Source organism: Stegostoma tigrinum, chromosome 16, assembly GCF_030684315.1.
Source record: "Stegostoma tigrinum isolate sSteTig4 chromosome 16, sSteTig4.hap1, whole genome shotgun sequence".
NCBI lineage: Eukaryota > Metazoa > Chordata > Chondrichthyes > Orectolobiformes > Stegostomatidae > Stegostoma > Stegostoma tigrinum.
The window spans coordinates 56,343,890-56,360,355 of NC_081369.1; the positions used below are offsets into that span (position 1 = coordinate 56,343,890).

Below are 16,466 nucleotides of genomic sequence, written 5' to 3' on the forward strand. Positions count from 1 at the left end.
GAGAGAGCAAGCGTCTGATAAGTACTTCAAAATGGTACAAACTAATTTAGGTAAAAAAAGCATAACAATTTATCAAGGTGGCTGTGTCAAAACAGGACCGCAGGATAATTTCACAGATATACAATAGTGTGGTGGGGTGACCTGTGGCATGTCATGAACCTACGATCACGGTTGATCATGGTATGGAACTTGGCTATCAGTCTCTGCTCAGTGACTGAGTTGTGTATCTTGAGATCATCTTAGCCGACGCTTACCTGAAGATCGGAGGCTGAATGTCCTTGATAGTTGATGTGTTGCCTGGCTGGGAGGGAACATTCCTGTATGGTGATTGTTGTGTGGTGTCCATTCATCTGTTGTAGCGTCTGTATGGTCTCACCAATACACCACACCTCAGGTTATCCTTGCCTGCAGCGTATGAGATAGACAACACTGGCCAAGTCACTTGAGTGTCTCCTTTGCCCGTGATGGCTAGTGTTCCCATGTGTGATGGAAGTGTCCATGTCGATGATTTGGCATGTCTTGCAGAGGTTACCATGGCGGGGTTGTGTGGTGTTGTGGTCAAAGTTGTCCTGAAGGCTGGGCAGTTGGCAGCAAACAGTGGCCTGTTTAAGGTTTGGCAGTTGTTTGAAGGTGAGAAGTGGAGGCGTAGGGATGATCTTGGAGAGATGGTCATCATCATCTCTGACATGTTGAAGGCTGCGAATACCAAGGTGTAGATTCTCTGTCTTGGGGAAGTACTGGATGATGAAGTGTTCTCTATCAGTTGTATCCTGTGTCTGTCTTCTGAGGAAGTCATTGCAGTTTTTCATTGTGGTCCATCGGAACTAACAATTGATGAGTTCTGCATCTTATCCCATTCTTATGAAGATTTCCTTCAAAGCCCTCAGGTTTCCATCATGTTTCTCCTCAACTGAGCATATCCTGTGTATGCACAGTGCTTGTCTGTAGGGGATGGCTGTTTTAAAATACGTTTAAGGTGGAAACTAAAGAAGTGCAGCATAGTGAGGGTATCTGTGGACTTGTGTAGCGCGAGGTACAGAGGTGTCAGTCCTTGAGGGAGATGCATGTGTCCAAGAATGAGACTAATTCTAAAGAGCAGTCCATGGTAAGTCTGATGGTGGGGTGAAACTTGTTGATATCACTGTGTAGTTGTTTCAGTGATTCCTCGCCGTAAGTCTAAAGGAAGAAAATGTTGTCAATGCATCTGGTGAATAGCGTTGCTCGGTGGTTCGGTACAGCAAAGTAGTCTTGGTCAAACCTGTGCATGAAAATATTGGCATATTGGGGAGCAAATCTGGTCCCCATGGCTGATCCATGTATCTGGATGAAGAACTGGCTGTCGGAGGTGAAGGCATTGTGGTCGTGGATAAATTGGATGAGTTTTAGGATGGTGTCTGGAAATTGGCAGTTGTTGGTATTGAGTTCTGAGGCTGGCGCAGTGATGCTGCTGTCATGGGGGATGCTGGTGTAGAGCGCTGAAACGCCCATTGTGATGGGGAATGTTCCTGGTTCGACTGGTTTGTGGGTACTGAGCTTCTGTAAAATGTGTTGCAACAGAAGCTGGAGTTTCCCTGTATGATGGATTTTAAGATGCCCTAAACATAGCCAGGGAGGTTCTCAAAGAGGGTCCCACGACCTGATACGATGGGACGTCCAGGTGTGTTGGCTTTGTGTATCTTTGGAAGGCAGTAGAAGTCCCCAACGCAGGAAGTACACAGGATGAGAGTGTATAGATATTCTGAAGAACTGGATCAAAAGTCTTGATCAATCTGTTTAGTTGGCAGGAATGTTCTTTGGTCTGATCAGCTGGTGATTGTCTGTAGTGATCCTGGCTGTTCAGCTGTCAGTACACTTCCTTGCAGTAGTCTGTACTATTCTGTATGACGATGGTCCCTCCCTTGTCAGTAAACCAGAAGACAATGTTTGGATTGGTCTTGACAGCATGGATGGCATTACATACTCACACATACACACATACTGCCTGTCAAACAAACCACCCTCAGGCAACTGTTTGTGTGGAGTTTGCACATTCTCCCAGTGTCTGTGTGGGTTTCCTCTGGGTGCTCCGGTTACCTCCCACGGTCCAAAGATGTGCAGGTTAGGTGGATTGGCCATGCTAAATTGCTCATAGTGCTCAGGGATGTGTAGATTAGGTGGGTTACAAGGGTATGGGTTTGGGTGGGATGCTCTGAAGGTCAGTGTGGACTTGGTTGGCCAAAGGGTCCGTTTCCATGCTGTAGGGAAACTGTTTGTGTCTGAAACACACACATACACAAACCTATGGGGTGAATAATTTCATCCAAGATGCAGATACATTCTATTTTGTTCAAGAAATACACAATTTGTGGTCACAGTCAATGTGTCATTTTATAAATTCCTGCTTTTAAACTAAAACCAGCCTGATTCCAGGTTAAAACATGGACACAGATTCTGGACAAGACCTCACCTACAACTCAGTGTCTGGCCTGAGACGTCACCCTTTGTATACTATTGCTCTGCCGGTTCAAAATTTGGAAAGTTAAGCAGACATTGATGAAATCTTTAATTATCTCGGGGTAGTGGCTTGAAACAGATTTGCATCCTAATCAACTGAAATTTGCGTCTCCTTTTTAACAGAGTTCTCCATATCCTGCTTTTGCAATTTCTAGAATGTAGGAATGTGTGAATGATTAAAGATTCGAAAGGAGACAGTCAGTCCGCCATTTTAGGTATGGTCACTCCACTCACTCCAGTTGTATGATCCTTTGATTTCTCTGCCCTTCATCTTTCTGCCTACCAACTCTGTGTCTGTGTGCTCTCCTCTCACCGCAACTGGCGAAGGGGCTGCACTCCAAAAGCTTGTGATTTGAAATAAACCTGTTGGACCAGAACCTGGTATTGTGTGATTTTGAATTTGTCTACCCCAGTTCAACATCAGTACCTTCATATCATTGCCAGTCTTAACCACTCAAATCTGTGCCCTCAACCAGCTATGTTCAAGGGGCTTGCCCCTCATTACACTTCACTTATGATTTAATTAGTCATCATGAAGAGGAAGAGTGGAGATGAAAAACAAGAGCGCCATGTTGTCAATTTGCAAATAGCATTAGCTGACACACATTTTTTACAATAAAAATACCATTTAATGTGTCATTACCAACAATAGGTCAACATTGGTTTTAATTTCAATCATTTGTGTCTTTTGCCAGTTAACATCCAACCCTCAAATCCATCTGTACTTACATTCCACATGCAGGGCAATGATTCATCTTCACTGAACTAAGACTCTCATTTTCATAAAAGGGTGACAAGAAATGAGCGATATTTGTAACAAATCATTTTACAATCAAAGTTGCTGGAAAAGCTCAGCAGGCCTGGCAGCATCTGAGGAAGGATCATCGGACCCGAAACGTTAACTCTGTTTTCTCCTCTACAGATGCTGCCAGACCTGCTGAGCTTTTCCAGCAACTTTGTTTTTTTCCTGATTTACAGCATCCGCAGTTCTTTTGGTTTCCATTTTACAATCAAGTGAAATTTTGACGAAGGAAGCTTGCTTTTCCAAGAAAAGGTCTGATCATCATTCCAGATTTTGAGAGATGTGTTTTCTATTTGCTGATGAATGCCAATGATGTGCAAATGACTCCTTAAATTCTGAAGTAGCCCGTGTTCAAATGCAGTAAGTTTTGACAATGTCCAGGCTTGGGTTGATAAATTACCAGTGACATTCACACAATTACCAGGTAATAACCATCTCCAAAAAGAGATATTCAAACTATTTCCCTTTGACATTCAATGCTATTACCATTACTAAGTATACTCATTATCAACATCTTGAAAGATACCACTGGTTAGAAACTGAACTCGGACTAGCCACATAGATATTATGGTTACCTGAGCAGGTCGGAGGCTCGGAATCTTTGATTAGTAAAAGCCTGTCCACCATCTACAAAGGCACAAGTCAGGAGTGTGAGGGAAGACTCGCCACTTACCTAGATGAGTACAGCTCCAGCAGCACTCAAGAAGAGATTGACACCACCTAGACAAAGCAGCCGCTTGATTGGCGTCACATCCACAAACATTCACTCCCTCCACCAGCAACACTCTGCAGCAGCAGTATGTACTAGCTACAGGATGCATTGCAGAAATTCACCAAGGTTCCTTAGGCAGCACCTTCCAAATCCACAACTGCTACCAACAAGAAGGGCAGTAGACACACAGGAAGACCAGCCCTTGCAAGTTCCCCTTCAAGCTAATCACCATCCTGACTTGGAAACATATCATCAATCCTTCATTTTTGCAAGGTCAAAATCCTGGAATTTCTTCCTGAATGGCACGGTGGATCAACAGCAGCTCACCACCACCTTCTCAACAGCAACAAGGGATGGACAATAACAGTTTGCCATATGACATCCCACGAAAATGTTCAATTCTATTAATTCAATATATTGTTCATCTAATAGTTCAACGTCTTTTTTTTATCCCCACAAATCTGCTGTATTTCATCATCCATTCCCAACCACGTGCTCAAAATGTTTATTTTGTCCAAGCTTGGCCAACATCACTGGCTTGGTACCTACGTTCACGCACTCAGTATCACTTCATTTGGTGCTGGCACATGATGAATGAAGTGACTGAATCAGTTAGGACTGTATTTCCTGGAGTTTAAAAGAATGAGGAGGGATCTCATAAAAGCCCTATCAAACTTCTAACAGGACCAGACAAAGTAAATACAGAAAGGATGTTCCTGATGGCCATGGAGTCCAGAGCTAGGGGTCACTATCAAAAGATGTAGGGTAGACCATTTCAGGCTGAGAGGAGGAGAAATGTCTTCACCCAGAGAATGGTTAGTCTGTGGAGTTCTTTGCCACACAGACTAGTAGAGACCAAAACATTGCACGTTTTCTAAGAGTTAGGTATAGCTCTCAGATCCAAAGGTAACAAAGTGAGTGTGTGGGGTGAAATCGAGAAGATGGATGAACATACTAAATAGTGGAGCAGGTTTGAAGGGGCTAATGTTTGAACCTATTTTCTAAATGCTGTATTAGTTTAAGCCGACTCATCATCAGATCAGGCACATCAAACAATATTACACTCACTATCCCTCTGTCTAAATATTCCACGGCTCCAAGCGCATCCTGAAGCGGATACTGACCTCAGTTTTCCAATCTGCAGTGTAGATGGAAATTGCTCATTGGGATCCCATGAAATCCCCAATGTTGCAGGCTCCAGGAGAATTGCCCAGAGAATTATGATTCCTAAGGCAAATCTTGAAATGAAATGAATACTTTAAAAGTATTCCATGCAATCACAGAATTCACAGGGCTCCTCCACAGTTATGCACATAGTTCCTCAGGAAAGGCTGGACTATTGAAAACTTGGTATAACTTTAAAATAATCATTAAATTGAACCCACGCCCCCAAACCTTCCATAATCACCCCAATTATACCTCTCCTAGAAACCTACATCTCCCTGAATTGGGGCATCCTGCACTATCAGAGGATCCAACCCAACTCCAATAGCATTAGATCAAAGCCAAATCTAATATCTATCTTCTCATCGTCATCTCACACATGATCAACTACTTGGTCACCTAACCTTATGGAAATCCACACATCAGACTCTGTACTTTCCTGGCATCCTATCCAGCTGGTACACCAACTCTACACTTATCCTTTCACAAAAGCTGTGATATCTGTGATGCTCAAGGTGTAACATCACACAGAATAGAGGCAACTGACTGCTGTGAGAAATGGTAGGGGATGGCTAGGTTTGTCTTCCTGCATCTACTCTGCACTACAAGGAACTATCAGATATTTTAAAAATGGCTCCACACTTCATGTAGCCTTGTTTGGAATCTCCTGACAAAAAATGTTGAGCTCTGCCTGAAAATAAAACTGGACGAGAAGACTGGGCCTGATTTTGTGTGGGGTAGCAATGTTATGGAGGTGGAATGTGGTGACATTGTGCTGGAGAATAAATGAGATCTTTCCCACCACAGAGTTGAGTCATTAACATAAAAACTAATCACAAAGAATACCCTTATTTTCAACTTCCCCTCACTACCAACATTTTCCTTCAACAAACGAAGAACTTGCAACCCGCACTCTCCAATCCATCCATTCTGATGTTTTTACTGATTTCTTTCCCTATCACGTCAAACCTCCCTTGAGGCCTGCTCCTATTCCAGCCCTGAATAAGGACATTTCTTTGTCCCCTCTCGGAACTCCATTCATGTCCCGCCTTATGCATCCTTGGCCCCTTTCCCACTTAAATAGTGATCCGACTTTTCTCCTTGATTCTCGTACCTGTTGGAAAAACCAACGCCTTGAACATCTGCTGCAAGCTTTATACCCTGGCCACCATCTTGTGCTGAACTGGACCATTTGCCACCTTGAAATCCTGGTCTCAGCTGAGTTTTAATCTTGTGACCATTTTTTTTTTTGTAAATTGAGTATTCATTGCTCCTGAGAACGTATCGTGAGAACAGGTTTTTTGAGCTGCTGCTGGCTGTATGGCGAAGATACACTTTTCCCCAAACACTTTGATCTAATGAGGTATGAACCACAATGAACGCTTGAGAACTGTGGGGAAATCCCTTCTCCAACACAAAAGATGACTTACTTCTACCACCTGCTATGAGTTGTCACAGTCCATCATCTGTTGAAACACTTATCCACACTTTTGTTTCTTATAGACTCTACGGTTCTAATGCTTTCCTGGTCATCATCCCACTTCCACACTCTTGAAACTCGGCTATCCATGTCCTGGATCACCGTTCCTATTCTCACTGTCCTGTAGAGACTCCCATGCCTCAGTTTTAAGTTCGGATCCTAGTGTTCAAGTTATAGCATTGTTGTCCTAGCCCCAAACCTAACCACTGCCTCTGCCAGCCTTTCAAAGCCCCTTCTGATATCCCACCATCCTCCTAAAACTGGGTTTTTGTCCATTCTCCTCTTCTTTTGCCCTGTTGTTGACAGCACCTGTTCTGCTGCCTAAACTGGAATGAACTCTTTATACCCTTTACCCCTTCCCATTCTAAAACATAGATTTCCCGCCAAAGTTTCCATTATTTCTTTGACTTGGAGTTTATTTTTCATTACACCTGCAAAAATGTCTGAGGACATTTTATAATACAAGTCCGATACAAATGTAAGCTCTTGGTGTTGTGCTTTGAAGCATGTTGATGGTACATATCTCATGAGTATTCACCTTATTCTAGCACATGGGGTCCTCTTGAATAAATAGAAGCACATCAACTAGTTTATCCTAATACATAACATGCAGACCCCATGCTCTCAATCACACAATTATCCCATGATTCTTATTTCTTATATCCTCTAGTCTAATACAACATAAAACTGAGTAACCTCAATCAGCATTGTCAACCCATTAGACTCTACATGATGGATTTTCTTGAGGATATGCCGTAGACGTACATCTTGGAATACTAAGTCTCTGGACACCTCAATGTCTTACAAATAGACTGCAGGACCTTGCAAATAAAACATTGAGGTTTATGGATTTTGAGGAAAAGTTGACGGCTATTACTGATTGATCCAATTCATGAGTACCAGAAAATGAGATTCAGAAACCCTCACATGGATGAGCTTTTCACGAACTAATCATTAGGGAACCAACCTCCAGGTCTAGAGAATCTTTTTATTAGCAAGTAACATTATAATGTAAACTCTGAAAATTTTAGGTTAAAGCACTTCACAATCGATGCTCTCCTGCAACTAGATGTAAATGTGAATAACTTTCTGGGTGTCCAGTTATATTCTTAGCTTTGTGCTTTTAACCCAAAATGAAGCCTCTAAGCTTCATTACACTTTGGCCAAAGCCTACCCACTTTACTCTGACTGCTTCTGTCGACAATCTTTCACGAGCTATAGGACGACAAGCTCAAAAGTTTCTTGCATGTTGCTCATTCTTGATCCATGCTGGCAGTTGTAACATCTCCACGGCCATGTTCCTCCCTGCTGTCTCACTGAAACATGGTCGCAGTCAAGCCATTCAGGCGGAAATCCTCCGCAATTTGTTTTGAGTGTCTTATCTTTTCAGAGAGTGCTTCGAAAACATCACTTTGGTCAACTGCTGTTGCCATTTTATGAATAAATTCATCCAAGGACTCCAAGCCTTTCAATCCAAGGTTCACTCCACAACCTGCAACCAAGCAGAAAGATATGTCTCTATCAAATCAAGAGCAAAATGACAATGATCAGACAGGTGTATGCAACAGACGATACTACCCATTAATACAAAAGTAGTTTATCAAAGGTATGCGGATCAAGACTTCATGTACAATAAAAACATTATTTATTACATTCTACACTATTAATATAGCACCTGCTTATCCCGTGAAAAGCCTGAACAGATAATTGCATTTTTTATAAAAAACCAAACAGTTGTAGATTAGACTCATGAGATAACAAGGTGTGGAGCTGGATGAACGCAGCAGGTCAAGCAGCATCACAGGAGCAGGAAGAGTCGAGACCTGAAACGCCAGCCTTCCTGCTCCTCTGATGCTGCTTGGCCAGCTGTGTTCATCCAGCTCTACATCTTGTTATCTCAGATTCTCCAGCATCAGCAGTTCCTGGTAAGGTTGGACTCAGACTTACTTTGTGTGTAAAGTTCCCCAAAGAACAATGAGATAAATGACCAAGAGATTTGCTTTAGTGATGTGACATAACTTTATGCGAGGAAACCAGAGGAACTCCCCAAAGCTCTAACAGGAACTTGGGGATAGGAGCTTCGTTTAATGACTTGGGTAAAGACTGTGTTTTATATTTTCAATATCAATCACTATCTTAGTGCACACTAATCAACTTGCTCACTCAAGCACACTCTTCAGAGCTAAATGGCTGACTGATTCATTCTCAGACACAGTTGTTCTGCTTTTTGACTGGTGAATGGACTTCAAGACTTCCCCAAATTCCTGCAAAGTCCCTGCTTGATTTGGCCCACAGCTGAGCTGCTAATCCACATAACCACAGGATCACACCAATCTTTGCTCCTCCTACCGGAGGTCTGGGAATCCAGGGACCACCAATTACAATGCAGTAGGAGACCATTTGGCCCACCATGTCCATGATAATTCTCTGCAAAAACAATTCACCTGGTCCCACTTAGACAGCGCCTTCCAAACCAACACCTCTTCCAACTAAAAGAACAAGGGCAGCAGATACATAAGAACACCACCATCTGCAAGTTCCCCTTCAAGTCACTCACCATCCTGACTTGGAAATATATCACCGTCCCTTCACTGCCTCCGGGTCAAATTCCTGCAATTTCCTCCCTAAAGGCATTGTTGATACACCTACAGCAGCATACGGCTGGCAGTGGCTTGAGAAGGCAGATCACTACCACCTTCCAAAGGGCAACTAGGGACAGGTAATAAATACTGGCCAGTCAGTGACATACACATTCCACAAAAAAAAACGCCCTCTTCAGATAACTATTGAATTTATCACTGTACAGGCGATGTTTTCCACACTCTAATTTATCACACACTTAAAATTTTATTCGCCTCACCATCGCTTTATTCCCAATTAAATCAATGGTCTTCCAATTCTCGTCTGCTCCATCACTGTAGGCGTCCCCCAAAACATTCTGTCCAGATGCATGAACATCTTCAACAGATTTCCTCCCAATATTATCTTCCAAGTTAAGTGTTAAGAAAGTTAGAAGTAACTATCTCACTAGAGACCCCCTCAAAAGATGTTACTGATTGAACCAGCTGCTGTGAGCAGGTTAGATGCTACTCTGCTACCTCAAATTCACTTGCTCTGTCTCTCCAATGAAAGCATTCAGTAGCCTATCCGCAGCTAGTTCGGTTTTTTTTTTAAACAAAGAATTCTCATTGAATCAAACCCTTGAGGATTAAAATCCCACCTCTACACAGTGGACTTGACACCAGTGGTGATTCTGAATCCCACCCCCCGAAAGCATACTGCTTTTCTCCCCCTTGCGCATGAGCCCAGGATGGTGCGGTTCACTCGACCTATGAAATGAAGCTATGTCATGCCATCAAATAAACATCCATGTGTCCCAAAAAGGCAAGATCACTGGTTGAAGATGGGGCCAGTGGAATGGTGAGAAAGAAGGAAATTAGTTTTGCCTGAGCCAGCCTTAGATTTCTAACTGCATCAACTGACATAGACTGACCCAATTCAGAATCAGACTGTCCCCACAATCTTCCGGCTCTGCATTTGACTGCAGAACCCTAAGGAAAACACAGAGATATGATGGTTCCCCCCTCAACTTTACAGTTGTCTCGTTACCTGTATCAAAGTTTAAGACTCTAGCTGCTTCTCCCTCTATGGTGACTGCAACATTATCTCCTTCGATGTAGGCTGCTGTGACCCTTCTATGTGACAGCATGATCTCAAATAGTCTTCGGCTGCACTGCAGGAGGTGGATTGTCAAGTCATTCACCCTGGGTTCTATATCGGTTTTGTACGCATTGAATGATTGATGGAATATATTCCTCATTATCTGCAAGAAGGAAAAGTGCATTTTGTTTGTGAGAATTCTCTCTTGGCGTAACTCTTGTAAAGATTTCCAAGTAATAAAGTTAATCTATTTTCACTCATTGTAGGTGTATAAAATACAACGTTAAAATGGATACCTTGTCTTTGGACAATATCAAAAATGGGCACTACTTTCAAAGCAAAACGGAGTTGACAGGTCAGTGACTTCTTTTCGTGTAAATTTTCCCCTAAGTACATCAGGAGCTAAAGTTAATCTTTAAGTTCGAACAAGAAATTAAAATGCAAATTAATCTTCTCAATCAGAAACCATTACAGCACAACACACCCACTTTTGCGGTTAGCGACGACCCTTCTCCAAACAGTTGAAGAAATAGCTTTACAGGGCAGTTTGCAAACTGTTTGGGGCTTTGGCATGGATTTTCAAATTTAGAGTTTTTTTTTTCCGCACACCCATTCTATTACAATGATCTGCAGCTGAGTGGAAGTCAAACTGTTCTAATAGCCTAGTCATCACAAACCATCACAATGGTAACAGACAAAAATAAACAGCTTTAGTTGCAAAAGAAACTAGGACCTGGGCTTTCTGACAGCTAAACAACTGATTCTGCAACACTGACTCGAGTTGTGCATTGGGACCCTGTGAAATTCTTGACACAGCAGTCTGAAGAGTTTTCTAAGAAACTGAAGATTTCAGTGGGAATTCTCACATTCCTGAAACTCTCCAAAAATATCCACTTAAATTGGAGACTCTTGGGAGTCCTGCTGCATTTAATATTATCCCAGAAAAAAGTCTGAAGGCTGACTGGCTTGTAAAAGTAGGCGTGATTTGACTTTCTCAGATGATCCTTTATTAAGAAGGATCAAGTAGATTCAAAGTATGCACCTCATCCTGACTCCTTGTACCTGATGGGCTGTGACCTACAAACCTGGTCTTCTCCCAATCCACAAGACCAGACACTAGACCTCATACCCTGTTAGAGAAAGCACCCATTCCTCACCCTGCTCGACCAGACACCTGCCCACACATTCCAGTCTAACCCGAAACGCTCCATCTCTAACTGGTCCCCTGTTCATCTAGGGGTCTGACCTCTCATTCTCGGCTTTCCCACAGTGTACCAGCTCCAACATTTATTCCACAACCAACACCATGATTATGTCCATTGACATTTTGCTGTTTCTGGGATGACTCTGTGCACAACTTGGCTGTGGTTTTTTCTTTGATACAACTAAAAAGTACTTTGCTGAATGTAAAGCGCTTTGGAATGGCTTTCTGCATCACGAAAAGATAGCATACAAATGTAAGCCTCTCTTTATTGCTTGAGCGTTTGAGAGAGTGAAGCTTTTACTTCAGTGCTCTTTGCAATCTTGGGATAGATGAAAAGTTTGATCTTAGAACCATTACACAGAGATCTTCAGCCAAAATGCTCCATCTTCAGTGCCTTTGCTGGGGTGGTCTGCCAAAAAGCCAATTATTTCAAACAATGTCTAATTTATAAATTGCATGGAGGCTGATTGCTAAGGCAAAGTTTCCATCTACTCGAATTGTCATTGAACCAATGAACTTTGGGAAAGGCAGTTATTATAAAATTACACTGAGCCCTTTGGGGCTCCATATCTGGAATGAGTTTGCAGAGAAAGCAAAGAAGATTAAAAAGCAAACAACTACTCACAACGGCTTGACTCTTTTTGCCACAGTCATGGGAGAGATAAAGCTGTTGTGTCTTGTGAAGCTATTTCAGTCACTTACTGACAAACACGGAAAGATACAAAAACAGAGGGCACTTCTATCAACAGCTGTCGTCATTGCCAATTTCCTGACAAATTCTGACAAAATTTGATAGTTGGCAACTCCAAATCAATGGATTTGCAGATTGACGTGAAAGCTACACATCTACTTCGATTAACTTGGTAGCACATTGCTAACACGATGATGGCAAAACAATGAAGGTCCTAATGATAGAAATTCCCAACCGAAACTTCTCCACAGCTCTGTCCTTGAAACTTGCCTTTTTGACTGTAATGACTACATTTCAGATAAGACACTGGACAGACCAAAAACACCTTCCTGTGATAGTTTGTAAAAAAAAACGGAGTATAAACTATACTAAGCCACAATTACAAAACCCAAAGCAATACATCTGCTGTTTGATTAAACAGTACAATTGGACAACACTTGCTAAATAGCCCTGATGCTATCAGGGCACATGTAATTCACATCTTTTCATCTGGAATGTAGCTTATTTTGCCTCTATTAGACAGTAAAACAGCTTTTGAATACACACGCTAGGTCAGTTGACCTTCAGTCAAAAGCACAACATTCATTTTAAGAAAAAGATTCATTTCAGAGTTTGTATTTTAATAAGTTGTGAAAATGAACTGTCTAAACTGAGCATGTCAAGTGCCTCCATTAGAAAATGCACACCTAAATGTTTAAATTCCTCCAATCTCAGTCTCTCTAACCTCCTGCCACAACAGGTAGTGTTATTTGGTGGTGCTATACTTTTACAATTCAGGCAAATTCTCAAGTTTCCTCACTTCTCCATTGTCGATCAACTTGGCAATGAGACAAGGTCGTTGAATGATGAGCTTCAAGATGGTGTTGGCTGCCACAAAGCTCAAATCTCCACGCTTTAGGAAGGATGTTATGATATCTGAAAGGGTTCAGAAAAGATTTACAAGGATGTTGCCAGGATTGGAGGGCTTCAGCTATAGGGGGAGGCTGACTAGGCTGGGGCTACTTTTCCTGGAACGTCGGAAGCTGAGGGGTGACTTTATGGAGGTTTATAAAATCATGAGGGGTCATGGGCAGGGTAAATAGCTAAGGCCTTTTCCATGGGATGGGGGAGTCCAAAACTAGAGGGCACACTTTTAACGTGAGATGGGAAAAATAATAAAAAGGGCCTGAGGGATAACTTTTTCATGCGGAGGATAGTGCTTGTATGGAATGAGCTGCAAGAGGAAGTGTTGGAAGGCTAGTACAAATACATCATCTAAAAGGTATCTGGATGGTACATGAACAGGAAGGGTTTAGAGGGATATGGGCCAAATGCTAGCAAATGGGACAAGATTAATCAGGGCTAAGCGGTCAGCACTGATGAGTTGAACAAAAGGGTCTGTTTCTGTGCTGTGCAACTCTACGACTCCAATATCTGAAAGTTCAGATGCCCTCTTCCAGAGCTGATTGCTAGTTTGAAAGCACCTAGGATTAGGTTGGTGCCTGTGGTAGAGAAAATCTATCATTTCATCATGTCCACTATCCACACCCGTGTACTCAACTTCCCAAATCCCAACTTTCCCCAATACCTCCCACCCAAACAACAGTCACAACCTCCAAAATTTCCAAACTGGATTCCACAAGGTCTGAGGCTTTAAAATCAGGTCACAGAAGAAAAATAATGTTTCAAGGGCTCTGAAATTGTCTCCTTATGCCTCTCTGAGTTCTCTTTTTTTATAGCGCATCCCTTTGACTAAACTTTTGGTCACCTGTCCTAATATTTCCATATCTAGCAGTGGTAAATTGTGTTTGATAATCTAACTCACTGATCCAGAGGAGCATTATCACGTTACAAATGTAAAATGCAGCAAGACCAGGACAACGCCAAGTCTTGGCTGACAAGTGGCAAGAAACTGATAAGGGGGTGGAATGGTGGCTCAGTGTTTAGCCCTGTTGCCTGACAGCACCAGGGACCTGGGTTCACTTCCAGTCTTGGGCGACTGTCTGTGTGGAGTCTGCACATTCTCCCCATGTCTGCATGGATTTGCTCCAGTTTCCTCCCACAGTCCAAAACATGTATAGGATAGGTGGATTGGCCATGCTAAATTGCCTATAGTGTTCAGGGATGTGTAGATTAGGTAGGCAATAGGGGGATGGATCTGTGTTGGATGCTCTGAGGGTCAGTGTGGGCATTTTGGGCTGAAGGGCCTGTTTCCACACTGTAGGGATTCGACGAAACATTCATGATGAACAAAAGCCAGGCAATCTCAATTTTTAAAAAAATGATTTGCGAGATGCAGGCATTGCTCTGAGGCTCGTACTTATCATCCATTCCTAATTGCCAAGAGACAAGTTAAGAGTCAACCATATTTCTGTGGGTCTGGAGTCATATGTAAGTCAGCCCAGGTAAGGATGGTCATTTTCTTCCCTAAAGGACAATACTGAACCCGCTGGGGCCTTTCAATCGTGGTTGCCATTAAGCGGATTCCAGAATTTCATTGAATTCAAATTACATCATCATTTACCATGGTGAGATTTGAATCAATGACAACAGAGCTTTTGAATGGGTCTCTGTCTTACTTATCCAGTGACATCTCCAACAAGAGAGAATCTGACCATTGTTCCCTGACATTCAATGATTTTCTCTGATCTCTCCACTATCAACATCCTGAGTTTCCACTGACCAGAAAGTGAACTGGACTAACCCAATAAATACTTTGGTACAAGAGTAAGTCAGAGGCAAGAGATCCTTTAGTAAGTGCTCTCTTCTTGGTGCCCAAAGCCTACCCCACCCTCTATAAGGCACAGGTCAGGATTGTGATGGAATACTCCCCACTTGCCTCAATGGATGCAACTCCAACAACACACAAGAAGCTTGACACCATTCACAACAAAACAGTCCAGTTAGCTGGTATCACATTCACTCCCTCCACCAAAACATACTCAGTAGCAGCAGAGTCCACTATCTACAAACATAATTCACTGAAGCTCCTTAGACAGCACCTTACAAATCCACGACCACTTCCATTGAGAAGGTCAAGAGTAACATGTTAATACAACTAACTGCACGTTCCAAGCCACTGGCCATCCTGACTTCACAATACATCACTATTCCTTCAGTGCAGGTAAGACAAAATCCTGGAACCCTGTCCCTGATGGCATTGTAGGCCTGCCTACAGCAAATGGGCTACAGTGGTTGAAGAAGGAAGGTCACCATCACAAGGGCAATTACAGATGGGCCACAAATGCTGGCCCAGCCAGAAACATTAACACCTCATGAATGGATTTTTTTTAAAAAAAGCCACATGCTGTTGCTTGTGTTCAGTTATTGTCCAGGAGCAACACAAGAATAAAAATCTACATGCGTGTTAATAGAGGTTCAAAATGAGAGCCAGAACATTTGTTTTAAATACTATTCCTTCCCGAAGCATCCAGCAACAATTTGAAATACTTCAACAAAAACAATGGCTGAAAAATAGCTCTCTTATACAACCAATTATCAGATTAATATTTGCAAACTTGAAAATGAAGCAATTTATTAAAATGTTGAAAAGAAACTGAAGATTAATTGTTTTGTGAAATGAAGATATAAATTTTAAATATACTAATTTCTCTGAAGGCTGCAGATTTTATATGTTCACAATGCATTACTTTAAACAACACTAACAGTCCAAATTCAAAGGAGTCTCTATGACAGATTGTGAGCAGAAGGCTCAGCTCCAATATATTTTGGGCCTCAATGGCAATAGATAGTCATTAGCAATTTAATTTTCATCCCTCCAACAAAAACATGCTTGCCCCCAACACAATTTCTTGTTCACTCGTTGCAGATCAGTGCTGCCAGTTGGGTCAGCCTTAATTCCTTGTCCTCAGTTTCCCTTGAGAAAGTTTTTTTTAAATTTCCCATCATATTTTGCACAGTCCAGCTGCAGAGAATGTCAATCCCACAAGTTTTAAGTGGACAGTGCAGGCAAATGGTGTGGAAATAGAGGTTAGTGAAGTCGTGAGCTGCCTTCTCGCATAATTGTAGTCTCCTGTCCAGTGCTGTTAGGGAGGAAATTCCAGTATTATCACCAAACCCCACTGAAGGAACAGCGATATACTTCCAAGTCCATTCCAATTTGCATGTTGGCTAGTCCCCAGGGCATTTACAGTGGGGTGGTGGAATGGGTGTGTAACAACCTGTACTGTAGTATAGGTATAGATCATGGGGACAAGAGGTTCCCATCGTTGACCAAGAATCTTCTAGGATCTGGCTGCTTACCACTGTCATGTGTTTGAA

The 16,466-nt window shown here is 42.3% G+C and overlaps 1 protein-coding gene across 2 annotated transcripts in view; it reads right to left on the bottom strand.

The window, feature by feature from the left end:
- Positions 1-3,389: 3,389 nt before the first annotated feature.
- Positions 3,390-16,466, bottom strand: part of si:dkey-234i14.6 (uncharacterized) — a 130,992-nt gene continuing 117,915 nt past the window's right edge. For both annotated transcript variants that reach the window (XM_059651769.1, XM_048546192.2), the window contains 2 exons: positions 10,261-10,474; positions 3,390-8,143 (listed from right to left, as the gene is read on the bottom strand). In XM_059651769.1, the coding sequence (XP_059507752.1) occupies positions 7,965-8,143; positions 10,261-10,474 (393 nt within the window). In that variant the 3' untranslated portion in view covers positions 3,390-7,964. The remainder of the gene's footprint in view (positions 8,144-10,260; positions 10,475-16,466) is intronic.